General features: G+C 47.4%; 1 protein-coding gene across 4 annotated transcripts in view; it reads left to right on the forward strand.

The window, feature by feature from the left end:
• TRIM54 (tripartite motif containing 54) overlaps nucleotides 1–8,845 on the forward strand; it is a 192,502-nt gene extending 183,657 nt beyond the window's left edge. For all 4 annotated transcript variants that reach the window (XM_069233587.1, XM_069233590.1, XM_069233588.1 and 1 more), the window contains one exon: nucleotides 7,531–8,845. In XM_069233587.1, coding sequence (XP_069089688.1) covers nucleotides 7,531–7,547 — 17 coding nt within the window. In that variant the 3' untranslated portion in view covers nucleotides 7,548–8,845. The remainder of the gene's footprint in view (nucleotides 1–7,530) is intronic.
• Nucleotides 8,846–16,513: the final 7,668 nt, after the last annotated feature.

Below are 16,513 nucleotides of genomic sequence, written 5' to 3' on the forward strand. Positions count from 1 at the left end.
CGGGGGTCTTGCCATCTTGCTCTGTCCTGTTCCTGGATCTCAGGGACCATTTGCGTGGTGGTTGTCCGTCTGCAGGGGGTGGGGTGCTGTTGCGGTGGTCCTGTGGCGGGGCGTCCTGTCCACTAGCGCCGGTGGAGGTGGTGGGCAGTTCATCGTCCTGGCTAGTGTCAGGGGCCCCTTGGAGTGCCACGGTGTCCCTCAAGGTCTGCTGTATGTCCTTCAGCACCCCTACGATGGTGCCCAGGGTGGAGCTGATGGTCCTGAGCTCCTCCCTGAACCCCAAATACAGTTTGTCCTGCATGCGCTGGGTCTCCTGAAACTTGTCCAGGACCGTCGCCATCGTCTCCTGGGAGTGGTGGTATGCTCCCATGATGGAGGAGAGGGCCTCGTGGAGAGTGGGTTCCCTTGGCCTGTCCGCCCCCTGTCGCACAGCAGCCCTCCCAGTTCCCCTGTGTTCCTGTGACTCCGTCCCCTGGACCGTGTGCCCACTACCACTGCCCCCAGGTCCCTGTTGTTGTTGGGGTGGTGGGTTATCCTGGGTTCCCTGTAGTGGTGGACACACAGCTGATTGACCTGTCCTGGGTACGGAGGTTTGGGCCCGCTGGGTGGGTGCTGTGCTGGTGTTACCAGAGGGTGGAGGGTCAGTGTTGGGCGGTGCCTGTGCGAGGGGAACCGACTGTCCCGAGGCCCACGATGGTCCGGGCTGGTCATCAGGCTCCAGTAGGGCAGAGCTGCTATCGTCACTGTGGGCCTCTTCTGTGGGTGGAGTGGAGATGTCTGGACCCTCCGGTGTGGTGACGGTCCTTCGTGATCCTGCAGGGGCATAAGAGCATGATTATTGCATGTGTGTGTGTGTGATGGTGTGCAATAGGTGGGTGTTTGTGTACCCCAGTTCTAGCATTCCTGTGTGGGGGCTTGTGTGATGATGGTTAGGGGGTTGTTCTGGCTATGTGCAGTGAGCATGCTTTGGTGAGGGGTGACCATGCTTAGTTGTGTCATGCAGGGCTTGGTGTTGGGATGAGTGGGTTGTGTTATTAGTACATTATTGAGGATTTGGGGTGATAGGGGAGGGTGTGAGGGTGGGGGTGTATGATAGCATGCAGGTAGGGTGGGGGATATGATAGTTAAGATTTGTCTTACCAGTGTCCATTCCTCCACCGACTCCTCCGAGGCCCTCTGGATGCATGATGGTCAAGACTTGCTCCTCCCATGTTGTTAGTTGTGGGGGAGGAGGTGGGGGTCCGCCGCCAGTCCGATGTTGTGCCTGGAGACCGCTGAACGCACCTTCCCCCGTAGGTCATTCCACCTCTTCCTGATGTCCTCCCGATTTCTTGGGTGCTGTCCCACAACGTTGACCCTGTCAACTATTCTGCGCCATAGCTCCATCTTCCTGGCTATGGATGTGTGCTGCACCTGTGAGCCAAATAGCTGTGGCTCTACCCATAGGATTTCCTCCACCATGACCCTGAGCTCCTCCTCGGAAAAGCGGGGGTGTCTTTGGCGTGCCATGGGGTGGTGTGTGTGATGTGTGGGGCGGTGTGAGTGTTGATGTGTGTGGTGATGTGTAGTGGTGTGTGGTGTTTTGTGCGTGGATGTTGTGTGGGTGATGGTGTTGTGTGCCTCTGTGTGGTGGGATTGTCTATTCTGTGCTGTCTCTCTGGCCTTCGTAACTATTTTTTGGTTGTAGGGGTTTGTGGGTGATGTGGGTGTGTGTTTTATATTGTGTTGGGTGTGTGGGGGTGGTGTGTGTATGTGTATCAGGTGTGTGTATTTGGAATTGTCCAATGTGGCGGTGTTTTGGAGATGTGTGTGTATTTTGAGCGCGGCGGTGTGTACCGCCAATGGAATACCGCAGTTGAAAGGCCGCCGCTTGGATTCGTGGGTTGTAATAGCATGGGCGTGTTTCTGTTGGCGTGGAGGTGGAGGTTTTGTTTTCGACAGTTTAACACTGACCTTTGGTGTGGCAGACTTGTGTGGGTGACTGAATTTCGGCGGATTCCGAGATGTGTGTCATAATAGCTGTGGCGGAATTCCATGGCCGCGGCGGTGTATTGGCGGTCTTCTGCACGGCAATAAGTGCCTTTTACCGCCAATGTTGTAATGACCCCCTATATTCCAAAAATAATACAGTTAGATCCAAGGACAGTAAAATAAAGTCAATCTCACTTCCAATATTGGACCCGTTATAAATAGAGGGAAGAGATGCCGCATCCACCCTAGATACTATAACCCTGTTCGAGGCCACCCCAAAAAGGTGTGCTGGGAGTGTAAATCACCTGTCCCCTCCCGCACTCTTATTCCATAGACAGAAGATTCACTATTTACACACAATCTCATATTAAAATACCCTGCCCAGACTGTTAGTGTCTCCTTTTCATGGCTGTCTTGAAAATTCGTCAGATTCTTGTCAAGATCATAATTTACAGTTGTGACCCCTGTCTCGAAGATATTATTATAAAAATTAACCAAAGTAATATCAAACGAGTAGAGAATCTGCAATAACACCAGCTGAAAATTGGATGTAAAATGAATTATTCTAGTTGAGAAACCATTTAGTTTTAAAGAGAGCAGGATGGCTAAGAAAAATGATTATCGCAAAAATCCTCAAAAGACCAAGGGGGTTATTCCAACTTTGGAGGAGGTGGTAATCCGTCCCAAATGTGACGGATTTACCACCAGCCGTATTACGAGTTCCATAGGATATAATGGACTCGTAATACGGCTGGTGGTATATCTGTCACTTTACCGTCACTTTTGGGACGGATTACCACTTCCTCCAAAGTTGGAATAACCCCCAAGTTCCTTGCAAAAAAAAAAAAAATAACGGCGTTAATTGCATCGAGCCAGTCAGGATTTAGTAACTTAAGGTGGATACCGGTAATGATTCAAGACAAAACCCTAAGGCCTTGTTGTTTGATTACGGTCCACCTTAGTATATCCCTAGGGTCAGTTAGGTCCACCACAGAACCACTCTGAGGGATCACCTCTTCCCCCAGCCTCTATGGACCCCACTTTCGTTTTGCATCAATAATGGGACCATTTTGGAATTCTAGTCCCAATTTTGGACAAAGTCAGTCCAGATCTTCCAGCGAGGCCAAAGCTTCAAAAGAATTTCGAACTTCCACACTGTAAATTGGCTTATCAATCACAGGGTGGGTGGTGTTTGCTTTAGCATTGTTAAGTGGGAGGACCCTGAGCCTATAGAAGTATCCCAGAGGCAGCACCTGAATAGGTCCTGGAATTGGAGTCCAGTTAAACAGCTGATTACGGAGTGTTTTAACCATATTTGGTTGTCTTATTGTTCAGAGCTTAATAGTCTTTCTTTATGGATGTTGGTAAAGTCGGCACATCCTTTAGAATTATTATATACAGAGTACACTCAGGTGGATGCCGAGGGGTGTTTATCAAAGTTTCAGAAGTTCTGTTGACTTCACCAATATCTTTTCCCCCTCACTTCCCCTTGACCCACTCATTGATGTAGTGTCCAGTCCCATATGCTCATTCATGGCCACCCTAGATTGATTTACCCACTGTTTACGGGGTTGCTTCCTACCAACACTGCAGCGGTGGACTCGGATGAACTAGTCGAGGAACTTGGAATCATGGCCCGTGTACATGAGGCAGCTGGAGGCACAACAGGCTGCACAACCACCGGCGGCCGGGCAACAAAAAATGAGTTCATCTTATGAAGCTCTGAGTCTGTTGCCCCAAACAATTGGAGATTGGTTCAGACTTGGCCCTCAAGGACTCGGTAAATTCCTCCAAGATGCCTGTTAGTTTTGTCCTTATCTTCTAGCCCGGTGTCCCTGCAAGAAGAGGAAGTGGAAGGTCGCAGCCTCTTTGATTTAGTTCCTACTTCAGCTCTCTTCCTTTTACCCACTTGACCCCAGGTTATGGCTCCACGAGGATGAGATTGAGGTTGTGCCCTCCTCTAGCTCCACAATGGGGACACTAACAGACGTGTCAGTGACTCTTGTGTCAGTAATTGATACAGCTGCTGAGGCCAGAAGAGCACGGGGGGCTAGTGGGGGGGAGGGGAGGTGGTGAAGGACGGAGAAGAGAGCGACAAGTCCCAGGGGCAGTTTTAGGGGGATCCGAGGATGTATGCTTCCTCATTTCAGAAAGACACAATTAGTTGCAAGCCTTTAAAAAGAATAGCCAACAATACCTGGTGCAAAATGAAGGAGGGGGGCCCAGCTTAGCCTCCTCCACAAGGACACAGGCCCAGTCTTGGCCTGGTCACATGCCGGAGTGCATCCTGCGTGCATCCCATGAAGGAGTCCCATGGCGCTTAAAAGCACTTTTCCAAGACTCTGCCCCTCCTCCTGGGCTCAGTGCACACTGGAGAATGAAGTCCCACCCCAGCTCCAGTCACCAGTACAAATGCGGGCAGGTACCGCATGCCTGAGATCAGTCATTAGTCATGCAGTATATCCAGCACCCATTGAGTCTTAGGAGGATGTTCTTTTGCATGTTTCTTGGCCAAGACTTTTTCTTGGTGGCTATCGCATCAGCGTGGTAGGGAAGCGGGTTGGGAGTACTGTTAAAACATGAACCATTTCTCAGGATCTTCCCTGATAGGGTTAGGCTATGTCTTTGCCCATCCTTTATGTCAAAGGTCTGCTCCACATTTCCTTCGAACCAAGACAAGGTTCTGCCACAATGCATGAATTTTTGCAAAGCGCAGTACCTCAAAGGAAGGAGGGACCCCACTTAGTGAATATGAAGTCAGTACTATCTGCTCTTGTCATCAGGTTTCTCTCTTTTGTACATGTCCTTCTTTCTTCCCTGTGGCACCCTGGCCTAGGGTCATGAGACAAAAACAGCTGTATTAAACTGCTGGATATGTTTTGCAACATCAGTGACATATAACCAGGCCTAAGATGGATTAAGACCGCTCTGCAAGAAGAATGGGAACTTTCTGGACCAAATGTAGAGGAGTATCCTCAGGATACCTCCTTAATGCAGCCATCTGGTCCACCCCTCATTCTTTTCTTGGCTTTATCACCTGTCTCTTGTGAAATGTGCTTTAGAGCGCTCCATCAAGGCGGCATCGATTTCGGGTTATTTCTATTAACCATTTGTCTTGCCATTTCTAGTTTCTGGTTTGGTCCTACTTGGCCTTCATTCTTTTATGACTGACTATGAAGAGACTTTAATGGCCCAGTTACTTACTGGTAATCTTCATTACATTGAACACTGCTCTTCCTCATCATAGTTTGTCTTTCCCTGATCCCCTGCTGGGAGTTCTGGCAGACTACTGCTGTGTCAGACAGTGTATGCTAAAGAAGAAGGCTAGGACGCCCTCTATGGGCAGGGAGTGGTGAGACAGGAGGAGTTTGATTCTTTTTTTGTTTGTATCAAGGGGTAAGCATCACTGCCATGCTTCCATGGAGGAGTTTTACCTTGTTCTGTTAGGACTGTGATACAAAAGAGCTGGGCTCAGTGCATTGAATATTAAAAATAAGTAATTGAGTCATTATTTTGGCCCACTTCCCTGCCTCTGATTTCAGAGGGGGTGGATGTGGAAAGGTGGGATCCTGCCTCCAATAGAGCCAGCCCTCATACACAAACCTTTGTCACAAAGGGTAAACCAGCCAACAGAATCAGTCAAATGTATGCCTGGACTGTAGAATACCATCTCTGGGAAAAATGGGGTAGTACACCTGAGAAAGCTCATGGGCACATTGAATTTCACAGCATTCTGTTAAAGAATTTACTGCAATTAGAAAAAGGTTAGAACGTGCTTTTCAGGTAAATGTTTGCTCTTTAACAATCCTAGGCATGTGTACCCCTTTCAATTGTTCTCTTTGTTATTTTCAAAACTGCTTGTCTCACCCACAAAGCTCTACACACTGGTAAACCAGTCTACCTCGCTTCTAAACTCACAAAGCAGGTCAAATGAGAAATCTAAGCTCCAACACACTTCTTCTCATCCTCCCCAAAAAACATAAACAAAAACCCCTCTCTGGCTCTTTCTTGGGCAGCGCACCCAAAATCCGGAACTCTCTTCCAGTACATATCAGAACTAACCCCTCCTTTGTGAGCTTCAAGAGACAATTAAAGGAATTCCTCCTAAACTCCGGGAAATACCGCCTAACTCACCCTGGAAACTCTACCTCATTATATGCATATCTCTTTGAAGGCCTCTGCAATCACTCCACACTTGACACTACAATTACACTGTATTGTGTAATGACTGTTAGTGCCTTACCATGTTGTAAAGCTCTAGGATACCCTCGGGTCTTGCCAGCACTATATAAAACTCAATAAATAAATACATAAATAAATGAATGAATGAATAAATGGATTGCCTTTTCACATTTTTTGGGCAGTTTTCCCCCCATAAGATGACACCTTTCCCTTGCCTTAACTATATGAGCTGGTGTTAGAGCTGTGGACTTGACGGTGAAGTGTCACGTGACCCAGATCCACAGTACTCAGTTTTGAAGCACTTTCGCCAAAATGCTTCATATAATTTATGACGTTGGAGAATTGATATGTCGAAGTACAAGCAGAATTGAAAGCAGCGAGGAGAAAAAGAGCTGGACGCCCAAGACAACTTGGAAAGAAAAGAACATAGGGCCAGATTGAGAGTTTAGCGGATGGGTACTCGGTCACAAACATGATGGATAGCGCCGCCACATGGCTACAAGTGCATTCCAAGGCACTAGCATCCTAACACATTTGTAGTAAAGCGAACTGGATATCCGCTAAACTCTGAATTCGGCCAATAGTTTATACAACAGTAAACATTTTAGTCGTATGAATTTGGTTGCTTAAAGCATAAAAAGATTACCTAAGGGCTATTAGAACATTGGAATGTTGGTAGCTCCATTGAAAACAATGGAGTGCTGCGGCTTTTACAGGCCGGTAAAAGCCCGCAGCGCCAACATTCCAATGTTTGCTTTGTTCACAGCAACAGCTGTGAACAAAGCCTCACGGAGCCTGAGGGGATTTTAATCCCCTCGGGCTCCGTGAACATTTTTTTTTTTTAATAGAACATTCTGTCCTGAGTGGCAGAATGTTCTAATAGCCTTAGAACCCGCCGTAGCGTGCTCTACTGGCTTTTAAAGTCCCTCTCCCTTGTTAAATGCCCTCGCCGAAATCGGGGAGCGGGCCTTTAATAGCCGGTAGAGCCCGCTACGGCGGGTTCTAAGGCTATATTATTGAGTTACTTTTTTTCCATTTAAAATCATGATTTGAGCAGGGCTGAGAAATCCTCATCCTTAGGGGAGATGCCATGCCTCCACCAGCAGGGGTAGCAAAGAGCGAGTTCTTGTCGCCGGCAGCTACATATGCGCCCATTTTAAAGTGAGGTGGTCTTCAAGCGCCACCAGCAAAAATAAATTTTTGATGGACCTTATGATAATCTGGGCACCTTTTCTTGAATTCAACATGTTCCAGCCCCAATGCTTAAAATTATGGTGGACTCGAAATTCATATTAACTAAGGTCCACTTGCGCAAATATTTGACTTCCAACTTTAAAAGTGAGATGCCTGGCCTGACACTTCTTTTCTTTTTCTCAGGAACAGGTCAACATTAGTGACAAGAATCAGGCGTGGACTTTCCGGTGACCACTGATGACCGCACCGATGAGAGAGACAGCACCTCAAATCTGCAAAGCCGAGCAACCCCCACCCCCATATTCCAAATTACAAAAATGTGCTTGTCTCTGCCTTTTTTCTTATTCTGCCGAAAAACATAGTTTTTTAATATTTTTTTAACAGTTTCCAAGTCTACATTTTGTTTCTTGTTTGGGGGTTTGGGGCATGTTAAAACACAAAAGGGAAGTCTTCATTGTTCTAGGTTTTTTGTTGCAGCTACAAACAACTTAGAAATTCGAAGCAGAGGCTGGAACAAGTTTTAGAAAAAGGCGATACAATGGTGTTTTTTTACTCTCAGTTATAAGCACATATTTGTTTAAGTTCTGACCATTTTAAGGCACACTGACCAGTGATATTAAGCGCACCATCAAAAGAGATAGCTCTTATGATTTAAGTAGCAAATGCAAAACTTCTGCCACTCCTTCGCCTTGTGGTTTGGTTTCCAGGACCCCCAGAATGTGTGTGTTTTTGGGGCAGATGTTGTATTCAGCTCATTTTTATTGGGTCGCACGGCGTAAGGAGTGGCCACACCTCAGCTCCTAAATAAAATAATATAAGGGAAGATGACCTTGTCCATGGGGTGGAGGGATGAAGATGTTTTTTTAAACTCATCTCAACCATTGAAAAAAAATGAAAGAGATTTTTTTTTAGAACGTGATAGATAAAGGGCCAGATGTAGCAAAGGTTTTTACCCATTCTGTGTCTATGGGAAAAAGTGTTCGTACATATGGCCCAAAGTGTCCAGAAGTAAGTGTTTGGAAAGAGGGAGGGCTGCATGTTGTCAGAGAGTGCTGGCTCCTCACCCCCCTCGTTGCCACCAGCATCGTTGGTACATTGCCTTTAGAAAGAGCACAGGGGGCACTGCCAGGGGAGAGTAGCACAGAGTCCTTTCTCACAGAACAGCCACAGTCCTCGCTCTGGGCCTAGCTAGAGCCTAGGGGTTTGTTTTCTGATGCCCACTGCTCTTGGGTAGGCCTCTGGTGTGAGATCCTGCACACTGGCTGCAGTCAGGCGAGGGGGTGCCCGCATGGGGCGTGGGAATGCCCTGGCAGATTGCTGGCAGTGGTTGGGGCAGTATCTGCCTTTTTTTTCTACGCTCTTTGGTCACACATGTGCAGTGTCAGTGACAAAATAAACAACACTTTAAGGGATGGCTGAAAAGGTTGAGTGTTTCTTTGTATTCTGTTTGATGTTCAACTTTTTTCGACAATTATCAATTAAAGTGCATATGAATGAATGTCTTAGTGGTTGTTTTTGTTTGTGCAAAATAGCACTGATAAATGCATAATATCAAAACTGTTTCTTGGTCCTCCGCTCCTTTCCAATTTGTGATACTTTCATCCTCCATGAGTGACCCGATTAGAGAAGGTTCCATGGACCCAAAAGACACGCTGATGCGCAGCCACCGGAGGTCCCAGGCTCCGCCCAAACTCACGTGCAGTCTATGACATCTGTCAACATTCATACTGATGAGCACCGGTGTTTGCTGTCTATAGTATACAGCCCTGCCAAGTATCACGCATCAGGGGTTAGACCCACGCATTTTAATGCAGGTGTGCGCATCACCGCTCTAAAATGCATTAGTCACGCATAATTAGAGTTCCACCCAATTAGTGCAATCACGAAGCGCTGCATTTGTTTAAATAAAACGAATCCAGCAGGTTCAGTACTACAGGTGCTGTCAGACATTTTTTTATGCAGCCGCCCTTGCCTAGGACTCACTTGTGTTGCTATGCCGACAGCCAATTAGTTGATACTTATTTACTATTTTCCCCGCGCGACCACCAATGTGGATGCCATGTTCCTTTCAAAAAGAAAACATTGTGAGCTGAGATCAAGCCGGCCTCACCCTACCACATGGATCCAGCGGCTAGTGGTGTCTCCAATAAACATACAGAAGGCGCGTTCGACCCAGCGTCTTGTGGATCTGGCGCCTTCAGTTGTTTTTTGGGGCCGAGCAGCACATGCATGCCTGGCTGGGCTGTCTCACATCTTGGGCCATTGACTTACAGTGCAAACACTGCCTGCGTGTCAGAGTGGGGCCGACCAAGAGACACTGTATGCTGAGAGGAACTAAGGCACTGACACCGTGGAAGATAGAGATTTTATTTTTGCAGTTTTATATAGCACCTTAAGTTCAGCCTTAAGGCAGTGCTTAATTTGAGCCTGTGGTTGCCAGTGGGGGCCACCGTCACTCATTTTCGGAGAACAACATTTATTTTTCCTCTTCAGACACTTCCTGTGAGCAAGTAAGGGAAAAACACACAAAGGAGAAAGACAGAAGAAGAGAAAGACGGAAAAAACATCACCAAGGGACAAGCAGGATCCGAAAGGAGTGAGATAAAGGGGCATGGAGTGCCTGCCAATGGATTAAAGAGGCCTGGGGCGGATTCAAGACTATGCAACCTTGGTATTCGGCACCCTGACATTTGATAGCGCTGGCAGCGGGCTTCTGAGCAGAGCTGTGGGCACTGGCACTCCTTCTTTTACAAACAAAGCACTGCTTAAAGATCCTGGAGCGCTTGTCACATTTGTTTTTTAAGCCTATCTTTCACACCGCGTTCTGTCTCTCCAAGTTTTAGGGTCGTTGTGTCTTTCTGCCCCGTGTTTGTAATTTTCAGTGCCAAGTTGCCCTTGTCTTTCTGCCCCATTTCCGTGGCTGTACTTTGTGTCTTTCTGCCCCGTGCCTGCATTAAGTTCTAGTGGCAGTCTGCCCATGTCTTTATACCCCCGCGCCTGTGTAGTGGCAGTCTGCCCAGGTCTTTATGCCCTCACGTCTGTGTAGTGGCAGTCTGCCCATGTCTTTATGCCCTCGCGTCTGTGTAGTGGCAGTCTGCCCATGTCTTTATGCCCTCGCGTCTGTGTAGTGGCAGTCTGCCCATGTCTTTATGCCCTTGCATTATGCCCTCGCATCTGTGTAGTGGCAGTCTGTCCATGTCTTCATGTCCCCACGTCTGTGTAGTAGCAGTCTGCCCAGGTCTTTATGCCCCCACGTCTGTGTACTGGCAGTCTGCCCAGGTCTTTATGCCCTCACGTCTGTGTAGTGGCAGTCTGCCCATGTCTTTATGCCCTCGCGTCTGTGTAGTGGCAGTCTGCCCATGTCTTTATGCCCTCGCGTCTGTGTAGTGGCAGTCAGCCCATGCCTTTATGCCCTCACATTATGCCCTCGCATCTGTGTAGTGGCAGTCTGCCCATGTCGTCATGTCCCCACGTCTGTGTAGTAGCAGTCTGCCCAGGTCTTTATGCCCCCACGTCTGTGTACTGGCAGTCTGCCCATGTCTTTATGCCCCGCGTCTGTGTAGTGGCAGTCTGCCCATGTCTTTACGCCCTCGCATCTGTGTAGTGGCAGTCTGCCCATGTCTTTACGCCCCACGTCTGTGTAGTGGCAGTCTGCCCATGTCTCTATGCCCCCACGTCTGTGTAGTGGCAGTCTGCCCATGTCTTTATGCCCTCACATCTGTGTACTGACAGTCTGCCCGTGTCTTTATGCCCCCACATCTGTGTAGTGGCAGTCTGCCCATGTCTTTATGCCCTCGCATCTGTGTAGTGGCACTCTGCTCATGTCTTTATGCCCCCACATCTGTGTAGTGGCAGTCTGCCCATGTCTTTATCCCCCCACGTCTGTGTAGTGGCAGTCTGCCCAGGTCTTTATGCCCTTACGTCTGTGTAGTGGCAGTCTGCCCATGTCTTTATGCCCTAGCATCTGTGTAGTAGCAGTCTGCCCATGTCTTTATGCCCTTGTGTCTGTGTAATGGCAGTCTGTCCATGTCTTTATGCCCCCACGTCTGTGTAGTGGCAGTCTGCCCATGTCTTTATGCCCCCACGTCTGTGTAGTGGCAGTCTGCCCATGTCTTTATGCCCCTGCATCTGTGTCTCTAAATGCCAGTGTCCATACACTGTCACTTTATCCTGTGTGTCTAAGTCCCAGTGCCAGCCCATCCGTGCCTTTCTGCCCCCTTGTCTCTCAGTGGAGTGTGCCCGTGCCTCTCACAGGAGCACAGTACTGGGGCCTTACACAGCCTTCAGAAGCTCCCAGTCACACTTCACTGGTGACCACCTCACAGTGTGCTGCATGGACGTCAATTCACCAAAACACCAGGGGGAGCGCAAGTGACATCACAAGCCCTTTGACCTTTACTTTGACTCACACACACATGCTTACACACGGGGCGGCTTTAGCGCTGGTGGCGCCCGGTGTGACATCATTTTAGCGCCCCCTCCAACCATGACCTCCTCCTCGAATTTCCTCACCGGGCGAAAGTGCCCTTCATCTCTACACAGCGCCTCTCTCACATACATTTCACTTGTTTTAAAGGCTGGCTTTACTAATAAGAATGTATATCTACCCTAATACATCCTTTTTAGCAACATTGGGAATAGATAATGAAATAATAGGAAAAAAACATAACATCCTAACGTATTTTATGCAGTTTGCTTGTAGCTCTTTGATGACAGTTCGTAATAGCCACTGTTCTGTATTACTGTTGTATCTTATGAACTGCGGTAACAAAGAATCTCTGTGACAAAGCAGTAATCCACTCAGCTGTCCACATAAAATAGAGATCTGTGATCTACATGGCAAGTGTACTTTGCAGCAGGTATATTAACCGTCTGCGCTACTGATATAGCAAGTCAACACTGCCACTAGACAAAACTCCATCTCTCTCTCTCTCTAGCAGGACCATTAGTCGTAATAGTTAGCTTGATACCTGAGGCTGAAGTAGGAGTGGTTTGTCTCTAGTGCCCAAAGTTATGTATTTTTTTATATTGCATTTTTATTTGGGGAAGTTACTTTGTAAATGTGTTACTTTTATTTAGAATAGTGGAATGTTTATTCAAAACTGTAAGTGAAATACTGGAGTATACTGTTTGGTTGTCTGTAGGAAAATAAACAAAATACTTATTTATGTAGTTAACTAGTTAACTGCTAGGGCTTTCCTCCCTGGTGCTAAACCCCCTGTTTGGGTGTTTTTGGGTAGTTTGCATGTTACATCGGAGACACAATCGTAGGTAAAGTAAACATGAGTTTATTTAAGAACTGCAGTTAAGAGGCAACCACCAACACAACTCCTCATCCGGCTGCACAACCTCCTCCCTCACGTCTCCTTCTCATCGTCCTTTCTAGAATACCAATCCTAACACCTTAGCAGCTGACGAATTAAACAAATTGGCATTTTTTATGACCAAGATGGGGTGCAGTCTTTCGACCAATTGAAAGAGGGCTACAGTGTACCAAAGATAGAACGCATTTACTGTCCGCAAATACTACGCTGGGTGGCACATCCAACAATCAGACTACATGCGTGTGCCACCCCTTGCCATCCTTTAAAAAAGTTGCCTAAGTAATAAATCTAATGGACATTGGAGGTGTGGGCTGGCGGGTACACTCACGCACCTTTTGTGCTACTGCCCCTAGAAAAACAATTTACGCGGCCTCAATGAGATATTTGCCAGAGCCTACCCTCTCCCAGGTCTCTCCAGGGCACCCACATACTCCTTGCACTCTCAGCAGAGGAAGGCCATCACGCACATTCAAACACTAACAGCTCTGGCAGGGAAAGACGTAGGGCCTGACTTAGATTCTGATAGAAAGGAATACTCCATCACAAACGTGGCTGATATCCCGACAGCTATATGATGATCACATTATAGCCTATGGGGATCGAAATACGGTGGACGGGATATCCGTCACATTTGTGACAGAGTAACCTCTCCACCGAGATCTAACTCAGGCCCATAGACCCAGAGTATGGTGCTTGGCTTCATAGACCGTGGAAGGAGAGAATCTCTGCATAACTTGGAGGCGAGGGAGGCATCATTTGAAAGGACATGGAGGCCGTGTATCACTTTTCTGTCACACAAATTCGAAAATTCACCTGCCCAAGTACCTACGTGTGCTACAACTCACACAGTTACCCACTACAGTCCACATAGCCGCGCACACAACATAGCCTCGCTGCAATGAGTCGACAACAGAGTTGCATTGTACACTCCTTTACAGAATGCTCACTCAACCGTCTTGGAGTGACTTCATTGTTTTGTATGCTGGAGTGGGGGTGGAAGAGAGTGGATGGTGGCGGTGGGGTTGTTCTTTGGACTTTATTCTGGTTTGGGGTTTTGGTTTATGTCCTTTACAAGATTACTGAAGCACTGTCCACCGGCCTTTGGATATAGGTGGAGTAACTGTATGTAAAATCAATAAAACAGATTTGAACCATACCTTTTTTCCACAAATGGTGTCCATGCCAATTGTGAGTCCTTTTCCAATATACTGGGGAGTCTAGGGGTACCCAGGGCTTGTTGATTACCCTGGAGCGAGCCTAGAATATAGCCAAAGTATATCTACATTTGTTTTTTATGGGGAAAGCGTGCTCTGCAAGAAACCATATGCTTGTTTTTTTCCCTATAAAATGGCATCAAAGAAAGGTTTGCTGTGCTAGGATCACCATCTTTCCAGCTTTCAGGAACAAGCAGAGATGTATCAAAACCAGTTTGTTTTGTTTTTTACCACAGATTCTGCATTTTTCCAAGTAATAGTTCCTTTTTCCATTTTTTGTGGCTTCAACTTACTGGCAGTTTCTGGTGGGAATATTTATTTATTTAATTTTTGCAGTTTTATGTAGATCGAACTTGGCCCAGGGCATTAGTGTACTGTATGTAAGCACCAGATTACATTGCACAAAATGAGATTATTTTTTTTCCAGGAAGGTGAGATTAAGCGACCTCCCCAGATTCACATGATGTGGAACCAATGCCGGGACTCAAACCTAGATCCCAAAGTAGCAGCTCTGGCCCAGGGGTGGCTCCTTCGCTATGGTGAAGGAGGGTCGCCCCCGGCCTGCGACAGCAGCAGAAAAATAAAACAATAGTTACTATTGTTTTCTTTGTCTGCTGCTGGCACAGCCAGCAGTGCAGGAAGGGGTGGGGCAGGGCCACGGGAGGTGGGAGGGGGGAGGAGGATAGAATGTGCACCTAAGTGTGCATGTGTGTTTGCCCCGCCGTCTTAGACTGGCTAAACACACATGCGCCCTTAGGTTTCTCCAACCCGGCTGTGTTATTTCACAGCTATGCTGGAGAAACTGCAGAGTCCCAAGGGCTGTGCCTGAGCTGCTGGCCAAGCCACTCAGACCAATCCTCATGCTGCTTTCATGCTAGTTGTAGCATGAAAGCAGCACCAGGATTGCTGGTGAGCCTGTGCCGGTGTCCCAGTGAATGCTGGGACACCATGTCCAGGCAAGAGGAGTGCGGAGCAGCAGAAGATGGGTGCATCATGGCGGAGGTAAGTTTACTTATTTTATTATTTTCACACAACCCCCACTCTCTGTCCGTTCTCCCCCCTCTAGAGATTTGTGGCGGCCCCTGCTGCACTGGCCATTAGGTCATATCTCCTAGAAACAGGTGTGAAGTTCCTGAGTGATCCCGGAAAGAGATATATTTCTGGAAAGTAAACAAAATTCTCAATTCAGCATTTGACATTGTGGGGCATATTTATACTCTCTTTGCGCCGAATGTGCGTCAAAATTTTTGACGCACAATCGGCGCAAACACTGCCCCATATTTAGACTTTGACGTCCGACCCCGCGGGCGTCAAAGTTCCACCATGTGCGTCATTTTTTAGAAGGGGGAACCAGCCTTGCGTTAATTATATGCAAGGTAGGCGTTCCCTTCCAAAAAATGACTTTAAGGCCTGTGCGCCTTATTTATACTGTGACGTCATTTTGACGCACAGGAGGGGGCGGGCATTAAAAAATGGCACCCAGCCTCATGGGTGCTGTTTTTTAACGCCTGGGTCAGGGCAGGCGTTAAGGGACCTGTGGGCTCATAAGGAGCCCAGAGGTGCCCTCCCATGCCCCCAGGGACACCCCCTGCCACCCTTGCCCACCCCAGGAGGACACCCAAGGATGGAGGGACCCATCCCAGGGAAGGAAAGGTAAGTTCAGGTAAGTATTTTTTTCGTAATTTATTTGTGGCATAGGGGGCCCTCATTTGGGCCCCCCTACATGCCACTATGCCCAATGACCATGCCCAGGGGACATAAGTCCCCTGGGCATGGCCATTGGGCAAGGGGGCATGACTCCTGTCTTTGCTAAGACAGGAGTCATTTCAATGGGGGTTGGACGTAAAAAAAAATGGCGCAAATCGGGTTGAGGCCAAAATTTTGCCTCAGACCTGACTTGCCCCATTTTTTGACGCCCAAGCTCCATTTTCCCCTACGCCGGCGCTGCCTGGTGTGAGTCATTTTTTTTTATGCACACCAGTCAGCTGCGCCGGCTAACGTCATTCAATAAATAAGGCGCCTGCATGGCGCTTCGGAATGGCGTTAGCCGGCGTTAAAATTTTTGACGCACAACTGCATTGGCACAGTTGTGCGTCAAAAAGTATAAATATGGGCCTGTGTATCATGATCCCTCAAGATCTTCCCAAAGAAACTAATCAATGAAATAAAAAAATAACAATAATGAGTAGGAAAAAATAGCCATTGGGGACCACGTTTTCATCTGTAATTTTTTCTCACAATGGCCCATTTACAAAAGCAATACACTATTATGTCCCACAGATCCTTCTGATCACAGGGATACATGTAGGGTTTCCAGGTTCCCTAAACACACTTGGTACCCAGAGCCAACAACTCAGATGTGTTTACCGACCATAGAGAAATTCATATAGTAAAATGTAATGAATGAAAAACAGGAATGAAGGAAACCTTTGTATTTCTGAATTATGCTCAAGATACTGAGTTTAGGAACAGTGGTTCTTTGGACACCTCTGAATTTGGGGTTACCCATACTATCATTTGATTGAAAAGGCGTTTTGCAAAATGTCCTCTTTCTTGCACAATGACTTGCATTTGGAAGCCAAAGTGCCACAAAAGCCAAATGGTAATAACAAATGTTCTACTATAATG

The sequence above is a fragment of the Pleurodeles waltl genome, chromosome 5 (assembly GCF_031143425.1).
Source record: "Pleurodeles waltl isolate 20211129_DDA chromosome 5, aPleWal1.hap1.20221129, whole genome shotgun sequence".
Lineage (NCBI taxonomy): Eukaryota > Metazoa > Chordata > Amphibia > Caudata > Salamandridae > Pleurodeles > Pleurodeles waltl.